This window comes from Oreochromis niloticus, linkage group LG15 (genome assembly GCF_001858045.2).
Source record: "Oreochromis niloticus isolate F11D_XX linkage group LG15, O_niloticus_UMD_NMBU, whole genome shotgun sequence".
Taxonomy (NCBI): domain Eukaryota; kingdom Metazoa; phylum Chordata; class Actinopteri; order Cichliformes; family Cichlidae; genus Oreochromis; species Oreochromis niloticus.
In genome coordinates, this window is record NC_031980.2 from 34,018,161 (window position 1) to 34,031,795 (window position 13,635).

At 40.8% G+C, this 13,635-nt stretch overlaps 1 protein-coding gene across 1 annotated transcript in view; it reads right to left on the reverse strand.

Moving 5' to 3' along the window:
- Nucleotides 1-13,635, reverse strand: part of nr5a2 (nuclear receptor subfamily 5, group A, member 2) — a 65,655-nt gene that overhangs the window by 12,103 nt on the left and 39,917 nt on the right. Inside the window, exon 6 of the mRNA XM_003449009.5 lies at nucleotides 10,870-11,017. Coding sequence (XP_003449057.1) covers nucleotides 10,870-11,017 — 148 coding nt within the window. The remainder of the gene's footprint in view (nucleotides 1-10,869; nucleotides 11,018-13,635) is intronic.

The window sequence follows — 13,635 nt, forward strand, 5'->3', positions numbered from 1 at the left end:
AAGGTTCTGCGGAGTAAAACCAACAGGTCCTCTAAACCCGTTATTAGACTGCATAAAATCACTGCCAGGGACTAGATGATGCTTGAATCAAGAGAGGGATTATCTCATGCACTCTGGTGTATGCACAATTTGTTCTCCGAGTCTGTTTTCCTTGACTAATGTGAGCCTGTTCTCCGCAGGGCCCCAGATAGCCCAGGTCTGTCTCCCCTACCCCAAACAGACATCCCTCAGTCTTTAATTGGAGACGAGTAGCAGCCCTGCTAGCGCAGCGTTGGGACCTGAGCTGCGGCCACTGAGAATGCATTAGCATTAGCATTGCAGCGGACCGACCTGTACATAATGATAACCTCAAGCTCTGCCCACTGGGAGCAGCTCCTGTTCACGCACGCACGCATGTACACACCAGCACACGCTCCCTTCCCCCTTCTACCCTATACACGCAGCCACGTAAACAAGCAAGTGTAATGCAGCCCCAGTGGTGGGCTGTTCGACGATCAGAGGAAGGTGGGGTGGAGAGAGAAAAAAATCAGTTGCCGCCGTTCGGCTGAAAAGTGTGTGTAATGAACTTGAGTTCCATTGATCGGGACTCAGAGTGCAGAACCAGGGGCTGTTTGTCCCAGAAGGGCTGCCATACCGTTGCTCAGTAGCCCCTCATAAATGTTTGAGAGGCCTCAGCAGCTCCAGATCCACCCTACCTGGGTTAAGATTCTCTGTTACAACACACATATCCAGGTTGATACCGATGATGGATGGATGGTGGTTGAGGGGATCATCCAATATTTTAAGTTGATGACATTTAGGTGGTGTACTCTACAAGTGAGTCATGCTGATGGTAGTGCTAGAGAGAATTTTTTTCAAGCAGACAAGATTTTAAGACAAAAACTTTGTGCGCAGACGTGCAACTAAGTTGAGCATAGAGGCTAACATTTGCAAGGATGTGGTAATTAGGTTGGCATGCTATTCCTTCTCAAGCTCTAAGGCCCTCAACTGGCCCCTGAAAGCCCCCGTATGCTATAGACAGGATTGATATTACTGCAGATATCACTTAGAAAACACCTGATGTGCTCAGCCGACCATCCATGCCTCCTTTTGACTGCTAAGTATCAGCTGGCGGGAGGTCCTCCGCGTTATGCAGCAGGTAATAAAAGTTGAACATTGATTTTCTGTAGCAGCTTGTAACTGTTAATGTTGAGACATCAATAGCCAAAGCAAAGCGCTGGTGCCTTAATAGGAGGCCGAGAATGTGGAGGGCGCGAGCAGAAGCTGACTCTAAATCACAGAATCTATCCTTGCCGATCGATAGGACAGTAACTGCAAGTGTCCCTCTGCTTTCCTAATGTTTTATAATAAACTGACAGCCTGTAATAAGACCAAGGGAGAGGGAGAATGAGAAGGAGGGAGAAGGGAGGAGGGAGAGATAGAGGGGAACAGTTTCTCCATAGCCTATCTTGCCTTAAATCACCCCACATGGGAGTGCAGGAGAGAAACACAGGGTAAGGTAGAAGGGTGAATTTTTTTTCTGGTAAAAAAAAACAACACTTTTACAGGAGCATTTGTCTGGATGTGCTCACTGCTAGAGTAGTTAGTGAGTGTATTGATGGAGGGGAGCAGAAGTTCAGGGGATATGTCCTGAATTGCTTTGGCAGGGCAGTGAGTTAAAGTGCATTAAATTCTGCTGCCACCTTGCAACAGTCATCATATTCAGGAAGAAGTGAAGGGCTGGGCTGCACATATTTTGATTTTACATTCAGAGAGATCTAACTACTTTTGAAACACTACTGGTACAGCAGATGATGAGAGTTTTCTTTACTATGCCGTTGCAATGAGGCTGCTGCTTTGGAATCATTTTCAAAGCTTATTTTTCAAAATGAAAGTGATGCTACAAGAAAGATTTAACATTATACATGATATAAGGATATTTGTATTATATGTGGTACAAAAACTGTACTGAATAAATAATAAAAAAATGTGCTGAAATTAAACTAAAATCACACACACTATAGCTCATAAATACAGCAAATGTAAAGCACTATAACATGCGTTATTATCTGAAATCCTTAGAATGCTGTCTTTTAAAATGTGTCTTTTATCCTGTCTCCTTCCTCTTTCCCTCACTTGGTCACAGAAGATGGCCTATCCTTCCCTGAACCTGGTTCTGCTGGAGACGTGTTTCTGTTAAAAGGGAGTTTTTCCTTTCCACTTTCACCAAGTGCTTGCTCATTACTCTGATTATTCAGGTTTTCCCTCCAAACCTCTCTCACATGTTCACCACCTTTAAGTCAATGTTACACTGCATGCAATAACCTTTACACATACTGGATGTGTCCCAACGCTCTATAAACTTTTACACATGCATTTGAATTGTTGCAGTCTCTTTTCTATAAGTAATTTATTTATAAACAATAGAAGACATAATTCAAAACCAATATTTTGGGGTGTAGTTTTATGCAGCAATGTTGTTGCAGCAATCTACTTCTTGTGCCATCTGTGAATCTCTGCTGTCACATTAATTATGATACATCACAGGGATGACTAGGGAGTTGGACCTATTCACATGTAATCAGCTTGTAAAAACTGGGAGGCGCATGAACAGCCAAATAGAGACAAAATGACCCCATGTGGGTTTGCTGTGTGCAATAGCACATAATAAGCATAAGCATGGCACCAACTCAAGAACATACTCTGTTTTAGGCCCGGGCTAGAGTTAAGCATTGGACTGTCTGTATTTACTGTCTGATAAATGTCACTGCTTAACAGTGTCAACATAAGTGTTATATAATTTTCTGCAATAATGGAAAAAAGATCTATAAATCACAGCCTGAGCTGTAAATGAAGGACTGGTTGGAGATGATCTGGATGGAGATGCTGAAAACTGAAACTGTACCCAGGTGAAGATATAGGGCTGAGCGTGAAGGTGGGGTTAGTGATTCTCACTCTGTCAACCACCACCACCAAAACTCACTGCAACTTCTGCCTAATGACAACAGCCTGCAGTATTGCCAGGTAATAGTGGTGAGCTGGAGCTTTTATTGCTTGATAAAGTCTGAAAGCCTTTTAGACAGCCTCATTACATGGAATTCCCTACAAAGTGGCTGCCACCATCAGGAGCTGACTGCTCACCATGTTAGATTTCTTAGGATAAAATTGACAGAAAATATACAGAAGGATTAGGTTCATTGCTTTAGGGCACACTCCCACCTACTCCTAATAAGAAGAAAGAAAATGAAAGAAAAGTCAGGACACTCAAACATGATTAGCTGGATTTGGCTCCGTCGGAAACCAAGTTTGAACAACTTTTTTTCAATTTTTTTTTGTTTGTTTCCTGCATCAGAATGATGCCTGGAGAAAACAGACGGAGGGTAAAAAGATTTGTTTGAAAGGTAGATGAGAGTCCAATAGTTTTCAATCAGCACATGTTTGCCGAGCACTTCACCAAGCTTCAAAACAAAGTGATGAAAAAGGACTAGATGCAGCCGCTCAATGCGTGGACTGCACTTTATGAACCTTATACATATATAAGGTTCAATCACCACTATTGCATTTGACATTACTGCTGTCAATGGACCAGTCCACTGACTGAAACTAATTTATGGGACACAAACATTTGTCAGAGCTGTCTGCACCGCCATGAACTCGTACACTGTGAGGCACCACTCATGCCACATTTCAAACACATGCATCTCATGCATCCAGCTCTTTTCTTGTGGAAAAAAACTATTGTGGTGAAATCACATCTGACCTGTAATACTTCACACATGAAACTGCCTGCATGAATTCTCTCATATGACAGCAACAATGCCAGATTTGTTGGTACCTTTCTCTGGTTTTTTTTTTTTTTTTTGGGGGGGGGGAGATAAAAAAAGAGTGTTTAAGAATATTTAAATGAACGGTTTAAAATAATGATAAAAGTAGACAAGATGAAAGAAAAGTCTGACACTTCATATAAACAAGGTTTCTGCACCAAGAACTACAAACGATTTTCTTCTTTGTTGGAATTCTACCCAATTCATTTATCAGATTTTACTTTCATCCATTATATTTTGCATTTGTTTTGTTCTCTTTCAAAATGAGACCAGTGCGTTCACTTAATGGTGCATTCCTTAGTAGATGTACATCATGGAGCCAAGAACAAAGACTTGTACACTGGTCACCTTTCGTCCGGGAAAGCCTAAAGTCACACAGTGCACATTTGGCTGCGAACCTTGTTCAGGCTATTGTAAATGCATGATTTACACAGTGTAATGTGCATTATCTAACTAGGGGAAACTCTTCTAACCAGTCATGCCAACAGGTTAATCTCTGACTAACAGTTCTAAATTGACATTGGGGTACATGGTATTTGTGTTTCCACGAGTGCAGCCTCGGAAAAAAACAAGCAACCTAAATGAGGTAAAGTGTACATCTACTGCAGTCCTATTAAATGTCCTAGTTTGCCTAACCCAATTTCAGCACGCAGCAGACCAGCTGTCAGGACGTTTGAGCGATTGTGTAATGGGCTGCCATGTCCTCAAAAGTCTTAACAAATGATTAACTCATTTACTTACTTAGTGACAGCAAATGTATTGCAATGGACAATAATGGAATGGAAAACAGTGATTAATTCACAGCATGTAATTCTTCAGTCAGATTAACGATCCAACTCTGGAATAAAAATGGACAAAGCCATGAGTCAAATGACCCAACTTAGCCTAGGTGTAAAGTGTCACTGGATACATTGTTAAATAAAGTCTAAAATCTATTGGATAATGACTAAATGTCGGAGTTATCAAAATCAGGGCAAAACTCCAAGATTGCTGTCATAAAGACGCCTCTTATATTTATACTCCTGAACAGTAAATAATTGTGTGCCATTCATATTATTAGCAGTCTTAGTAGATACAGTGGGGACTTTGTTTCTTTTCTATTTTTACACCCGTGGGTTCTGTTGTTTCTTTTAAGTTATCAGTTTCAGCATTTTTTTTTCTAGTGTTTGCTTTATGATTGCCACATGTACACAGGGCAAAGTTTTAACAGATTACGCAGATTACATTTTGTTGTTTTACTGTCACTTTTTGTGTGTTACTGTAAACAACAGTGCTTTTATTCTCATTATTTATTTATTTATTAATTTAATGTATGCACTGGCTCGTCCACATGACTCCAGAGAACAGGAAAAGAGAATCATATTTTGTGTTTAGTCAAGACGAGGGCATAAGAACACATGTACACGCTAACTGTACTTTATTCACGTATTGATCAGGCCAAAGGTACACATCATGCTCCATTTTGTTGACTTTTAGCCAAGCGCAAGTTTGGCTCCAAAATAGGGAAAAAAACAATCTGTTAAACTGTTAGAACATTATTAAACACGGATTACTGAGCATGCTCTGTTAAATGGCTCAATAGAATAAATGTTGAACTGTCACTGCTTCTCAGTTTTAATCAATTCCTAAATGAATTTTAAATGATTGGATTCTTTTCAGGAAATTAATATTTGCCATGTTTTATGGGCATGTGAGTGTGTGTGTGTTTGTGTGTGTACGTGTGCGTGTAAGGGGGCTTGCGTTAGCCAGCTCCCCTGCTCACTGGCCAGGGATCAGTGCATTGATTCTGAGCAGCCTCGGCTGTTGCTTAATTAGGATGTACCTGTCTGGGAATTATATCTTTTTTTCTCTCTCATTGTGCGAGGAAACAAATATGATAAAGAAATACAGAGAGGGAGAGAAACTTGTCTGTTTTCATCAAGGTTAATCACGTTTTCTGCTTTTGTGTTGCTGTCAGCAGATTGGTGTCTGACCTTGCAGCGCGCAAAAAAAAAAAAAAAATGGAAAAAATGTTTTGTGTGGCACACAAAACATGCTAATGAAAGATGTTTCATTGTATGGGGACGGGGGTGACGGGGTGCTGATGGGCTGTAAAAAGTGGAATTCAAATGGCGGGGATGGTTAAAAGCAGTACGTTGAATGAAAAATCTGCCATAATGGTTGTAATCTGAATTAAATTCAAATAATTTTAAAATATCTTCACTATCAAAGCAGTTACTGGATACTATTAGATATTCAACTAACTTAAATGTTATTTTTTTAAGTTGAATCCATCTATACATTTGATTGTTTGTCATGTTGGTCATGTTTAGGGATAGAAAAAGAGGTGCAGTGAAAGTTGGGTGAGGAAGTAAAGAAATAAATAGTGAATTAAGATGAATGAGGACCAATGGAGGTGGATGTGGTGATAGAGTAGTGATAGATTGAGCTGTACAAAGATGGATGTTAAAAAAAACAGAGAGAAAGGACAGAGCAATGAGACAAGAGACAATACAGAGGGCTGGATGGATGGAGAGGGATGAAGGGTGGGAAAGACTTGATGGGTGGGTGTCTCTAAACTCCAATCTCAGCGACTGACTAATCGCTTGACAGACGGCTAATGTGTTGAGTTGCTGAGGCAGCTTTGAATCACTTGCTGCCCTGTCTTGATTTCTTATGAATGGACAACACTGCACATTTCTGATCACTAAAAGAACCACCAAGTTTACTTTAACAGACTAAACAAAGCAGCATTGGTCTGCACCACTTCCAAAGATTACAAATATTCATATTTTTAGTTACACAATGCCTGAAAGAAGAACAAATGATAGTTCCTATTGTTGTTTTAATGGCAATAACTGGGTCTATTTTAGACACATAATAGCCATCCCCATTTAGCTTTTATTTGGCTGTTTTTAAAATTTTAATTTAATTTCATTTATTCCATCTCTAAAAAAAAAAAAAAAGAAACATGCAAATAATGAGGAAAAACCAAAAACAATCAGCTGTACTTGTATTTAATAGAGGAATAATATAACCAATATACGGTTGCATTGCACAGAAAGCATAATTATGCATGATATAATAATCAATAGAAACTATTTTAAGCAACATAATGAATGATGAATAATGAACGATTACAAAGTGAGCACAGTTACACATTTTCAGCACGCTACTGCCCGTGTTCCTGCTAAATGCTGCAGTATGAGGACATTATTTAGGGCTACAGGTATGTCCACAAATGCGCTCTCTCCACTGGGACCATTTACCACCCTGCGCTGGTCTGGCAGGTACTCTGGTTCTCCTCTCAGTTCACAAGGATTGGCAGCACATGTCTCACCAAATTACAGCTGATGAGGTCTGACCCACTAAGCTGGGTTAACTGGTTGCTGGGTGAGCACTCTGTGACCTCTGTCTCTGTTTCTGCTTTCCAAGTTTGGAAACTATACATGATGAACCAGAAACACATCATGATGATTTAGGATAAAAGCTGATCATTTTTCCAGGTTTCAAACTTAAAGGAGGGTCTACTTTCTTCTCAAAATAAAATCTCTTTCCTCCATAACTGGGGATGGATCTAGTAAGAGCAGCCACAGCAGCAGGAAGTCAATTCTCCCTAAAATATAAAGAGGAGACCATTTATTTTTACTCAGCCTGAATTCAAACGTGTCCCTTCACCTCTGGTAATGCTCTGTAACCCAAACAGCCTGTCAGTCTTTCTGTTAGGTCTTTAAGTCTATTAAAGGAAATCAAAGGCCCATTAACAGTTTCTTGACACTCGACGACTCGTAGTAATCCTTCTCCAAACTCTGATCCAGACAGCCCTCAAACTCTCACTGCCGTTATGTGTGTCCTTTGCTCAATGCCCAAGACGTACAATCATTGCTCACAGTCCTACAAACACTTAGTAGATCAATGATCTCAGAGTGATAATCTCTTCCTTGATAGAGGGTAAAAGCCTTCACTGAAGACAGGGAGTGACAGGGGAAAGTGAGAGGCAGTGATGGAAAGAGATAAAATAAAGCAATAAACAAAAAGAAAGCAAACAGGATGTATAACTTCGAAAACAAGTGCACATACAGATCATGACAAGTGTCTCCTCTCAGCTGGGTTGACATCTATATCTCTGTTTTTATTGACAACTGGCTTAACTAAAAGCTCCTCTGCCAGGGAGTGAATGACTGACTGCCCATGTACAGAAAGAGAGGGGGGATGACTCACATGGGAAATCACCAGCTGTATGTAAGTGAGTGAGTAAGTAAATTTTATTTATAAAACACCTTTCGCAGACATGTAGTCACAGAGCGCTATATATCTAAAATCATAAAATCTAGGAATAAGTGCAATAAAAAATAAAACAGAATAAGAAATTGTATTGTTGGTACTAATGGCCCACTGCTTCAAGCTGAGTGCTTGCACAAAAGGGGAAGTTTATAGACGACAGACTTATGATCTGGTACTGCATGCATATACTGTAAATAAACTTCAGTAGAATCAGTGTAATTTAGTTATGGTTAAAGTTACCAAACCAGACAACTAAACTATTTCTCCAATTACCGAATAACCAAAGCAGCACATTTGTGAGGGCTGGTTAAATGAAAGCATATTTAAATAAAGTTTGAGAAAGACTAAATTTACAGTTAATTATAGGTGCTACCAAACCCAGTGTCTTCCTTTTACTTTCCACCTTGTTGCACAAGAGGACACTTAAAATACTGCACTGCACGCCATGTTGGCAGTGGCTGTCAACTGTAAGGTGTGGGGCTCAAATGATAATCATAGCAGCGATGCATTGATAGCAGCTGTAATAGCAGCAGTAGCAATCATGATAGCAGTATCTGTGATAGGAGAAGCAAAGCAGCACAAACAAATCTATAGAGGCCACTTTATTAGTTTTGTAAAAAGCTGTCATGGCACAGAATCATTGGGTATTTCTCAGGGTTTGTAGTGTGTGCTAAGTAAGTAGAGCCACAGTGTTAAAGTAGTGCAAACAGTTCCTAGTCTCAAACCTGTCGTAATGAACACATCCCTTTTAAATTAGAGAGTAAAGTGACCAGTATTTGAGATTAAATTAGGCTAATAAAGAGGAAGAGTCTAATCTTTTAGTTCAGCAGTCAGTGTACATCTACTTTTATGCCTCATTTCCCTACGACCCTTATTAACTGGCTCTGCCGGTAGGGCACAGACAGCTGTGTCGCAAATTAATTTGACCCTTCTGATAATGTGTTTTGATATATAAATATACATACAGCGGCTCTACCACTACCGATGCTACGCACATTATGCACATTAATTCCCCAAAGTAAACATATCTGTAGCTCAGCCTTCTCACAGCCAATTACATACTCAGTTTCAGCTGTATGTGATATTAATCACATAATGTAATCTCCCGGCTCTACGTAGCTCGAGCCTCTCTCCTCCCCTCATCCCCACCAACACCACCTCGGCTAACGCCGATCCCCTCAGCCAGCTCTACGGCGTCTGTGCCGGGCTTCTTTTGCGGGAGGCCTGGGCAACGCCGGAGAACAGGCACTGCCGGGGGCGATACACATCCCTCAGCTGGGCCTTTCATTATGGATGATGTTTCTGCCAAATTATTTAGACCCTGAGCCCCAGCAACATCCCCACCCAGTAAAAAACTGAAACAAATACATGCATGCACACAGATGTGTACACACACACACACATTCCCTGTCTCTTTCTTTACAAATTCACGCAAGCATTAATTCCTCCTGATCGCATATATGTGTGTGTATGTACAGTTCATTAGTGCTGTTTTCTTTGTTCAGAGGTGTTAAAGAAGTGAAAGTGTGACTCTTGTGAATTACATGTTGTCAGAAGGGACTGGAAGCTAAGCATGAGGAAAATATTCATCACATGTATGCCAGTGTTGCTCTCCGTGCCATAGAGGGCCCTATGTTGACACTACTGGCTTCAGTAATGTGGGATGTTAAACAGGTTTGGCTCAGTGTGTGTGTGTGTGTGCGTATTCCTCAGAGGCAATTTGTTGCAGACTCGTTAGGAAAGAGTCAGAGATGACAGTCTCCTGGCAATGTCTGACCTCGGCTTAGAGATTGGAGAGCAGCTTTGGGATACAGACACACACACCGAGGAGAATGCACGCACACACACCACATGCCATCAAAGTTACCCTTCTTTTTGTCCCTTAACTCATCAAGCTTTATATCCCTCCACTTACCTTCCTTCCCAAATCCCATGCACTGTCTCTCCAAAACACTTCAGGCTGGTGCCTGCCTTCAAACAGCATGACCAGTTCAATTCCCACTCGCTCTTCATCTTCCTCCTATTTCCTCCTTCCCTTCCTTCACCCTTCTTTAGCTGAGATCCCTTCCAAATCCCTTCTTTCCTTTCCAAAGCTCTACAGCAAATTCTGAGAGGAAAAGCGGAATAACCACCCCCCCTCCTGCTGACCCCTTGCCCTCTCACCCGTTCCAAACTCACATCTCATTCCTCATGCACAGCTCGCTTCTCAAATACTGGTTATGAGTTACACTGCACTTGGCATAATCCTGCACACACTGTGATTCATGACTTCTAATATTGTTGATCCAGGATCTGATATTTAATTTGCATTTGTTGCAGCAAGTCTGCGATGCCAAACACCAACAGCTAAATTTCAGAAAAGAAAAATGTCAATATTTATTTTGTATTTACACTTCATATTGACATACTCTCTTTCTCAAGAAACTTTGTACTTTAGAAACTTGAAGATGCGGTGGAAGATCAGGTGAGAGATTTGCTGCTGGGAATGCCACCGATAGATTTATGTGCAAGAGCTGGCTAATAGAAAAAGTAAACCTGCCTATAGTGGATCTAAACTTCCATCCATAGTCCTATATCATCTCTATGGTTGCACTGTACTGAACTTAGATTTATTGAGAGTTGTACTCATCAAAAATACATTTAAATTTTAGACCCAGACGTATATACAAGAGCTGCCACATCCACCTAAAGAAGACCAACCACACCTACCTCACATCCATTTTCCCCTTTGTACCTTTCAGAACCACCCCTTCCTCTCAATTCCCATGTTCCTCCTAGCTGATATAAAATATATCTGACTTACCCAGGCTGAAAAGCACCAGGAACTTCAGGCAGACAAACTCTCGTTGATCCAGCTGCAGAGAGCGTAGTTTGGCCACCAGCTCCTGGGCGTGGCTCAACAGATTGTTGAGAGTTGCTCCTGCCTGTGAGGCAATCACTGCGTAGTCCACCTTAAAAAATATAGGGAAAGAAGAAGGTAAAAATGTGTGCATTTAAGTGACTCTGACTGGAGTTTGAGCAGAAGTTTTGAAAACATAGTTCTAGATACTAAATAGAACACAATGTCACTTAGTCGATCACTGATTTGGGAGTTTTACAGCCCCATAGTAGCAATAATTGGACAGTGGTTTGGTTTGGAAACAGCATGTCTGCGACAGACTAAATCACCCATTTCTAGTCTGTCACTTCTCTTTCAGTTCTTTCACATGGATACAAAAATGGCTAACACGCTTCCTTAGGTCTAACCTATAAACATTAACACCCACTTACACACTCCTTTTGCAGGTGTGCTTCAAACCTGCAGCTGCAGCTCATTTGAATGGGAGGCAAGTCCTTAGTCGCCACTCACCATAAGCAGGACCATATTAAATTTTTATACTTATTGACAATTCATTACCATAATTGACTGTGTGAGGGTTTCCAGGGGAAGGTGGATGTTGGTGTGAGTCAGGAAGAGGTTCCCTGCGAGCTGCCATTTGTAATTATAAGCAGCTGTGAGTTTGGATTTTACTTACAGTGTAAATAAGATGACTGGAATACTTTTTTTTTTCATCTTTTTTTTTTTTTCCCTTTGCAAATAAGAAAAGGGTCAAAGGGACATACATGTTGATAATGCACCAATTTTTTTATTTCTTCATCTGCCTTCCCCTCTTCGTTTTCCTTACGTGTGCTTTTACTACACTGCACTCTCCCACTTTGTCCCGACGCCTCTGTCCCTGTCTTCCCATCTTAACACCTTCGAGACAGAAAGAGCTATGGCTCTGTGAAAAGCAAACACTGCCCCCCTTCCAAGGTGTCAATCAATTTACATAAAATCAACTGTGCATGAAATAAGTTCATTGAAGGATTGGACTGTTGATGGTGATGCCTTGGGTTATTGCCTCCCAGCCTTAAGTAAAAAGAGAGACCAAATAAAACGCTATAGTGTCACTATAGCAGACTTAGCACTAACTCTGGTGACCTGCGTATCAATCAATCAATCAATACCACTTTATTATCACCCCCGGAGAGACATAGAGGGCGAATATATGATTAAACCTTCAAATCTTAACTTATCATAAATATAGTCTTTGCTGAACATTAGGATGAATATGAAGGGTGAAAATAAGTTGGTGCTGCTATAGATGGAGGATGCAGATGGAAAAAAGACCTCGTTGGAAACCACAGAAAAGTGTGAGTATATATATATATATTGTCATTTGAATTTAACACACACCAGGAGCACTCTTATAGAGCCGGCTGACTGCCACACTGTGAGGCCTTGCTAAATCATTCAACAGATCAGTCCAGCCTTTGTCATTTCATGTTTGCTCACATTTGCACAAGTTCCACTGTGTGTTTGATCCTATGACAGGATAAAGAACAAGCACTCATGGCCATTTCTCACTGCTGTTGGTGACATGCAGTAGTAAAGAGAAAGAAAGGCAGAAAAAAAAGAAAAAAATTAACAAGCAAGGGACAACAAACATAGGGACATGAGACCGGGCAAGACAGAAGGCAAATGACAGGCTGTAGCAGTTAATCTGCTAGTTCAATGGATTTCTCTTCAAATGTCAGTATGAATGGAGCATATGACTGGCAAGAGCAAAGAAGCAGCTTGCTTCAAAGCAAAAGGGAAGAAACATCTGTTTAAATTCTCCATATGAGCAAAGCTCTGGTCCTTCAGTCACATTTTTTTAATAAAAGCAGTACAATATCTCCGGTTAAACTTTGTAAATTTATTTCAGAATAAATGTGGTGATTTGCCTCAATGCACTTGAGGACAAAGTGCAATCAGTTTCAGTGCAACAATGGATTAATTACGGCATGAACTAAGGCCTGTCCTCAATGGCTGCTTTGTGTTATGGCATCATTTGGTTAATTCCTCATAATGCACTACATATGTGCATGCAGCGTGCATTCTGGCAATTCAATAGTATAAAATACCAGCTGTGTAATTTCGTTTGGGCTGCCAAAGGGAAAAAAAATTCCACCTTGTAAAACTGTAGTATCTGTTCAAAATTAAGATTTTGCACACTCTGCATTCTTGGACAAACGGCCCTCTGTTTTGCTGTTGGGACTATGCTTCTAATCTGATATAGCCACTCTGTGTAAAGCTTAGAACTACAAATACATGGTCCTTTTTAAAAATACTGATATATAGTTTATAGACCAGAGGACTACATGTATTCCATGTACAACACAAATCTTAAGAATATCACAAATTTGCTTCTTACTGGGCACTAAGGTCAGAGAAGGCTTTTGCCAGACTCGGTGCAGCGCTCTCCCATCAAGTCCTGACTGTGTTTGTGTAGCATTTGCTTTGGGTGATGTTGCTACTGCGGTTTAAATATCCCTTGTATTATCACTGTGCTGTCACCCCTGGCCAGGTGGAGAATAATAGGAGATAATGAACTGTTTCAGAACCTCCCCCTACACACACACACACACACACACACACATGCATACATTTCCAAACACACACACACACCCTCAACACCAGCTGTTCATTAACCAAAGTATGCAAAACGAAACCGCCATCCAGCACCTCCCCTGACTATCAGCCCCTCCTCCTCCTTCTATTCCTGCA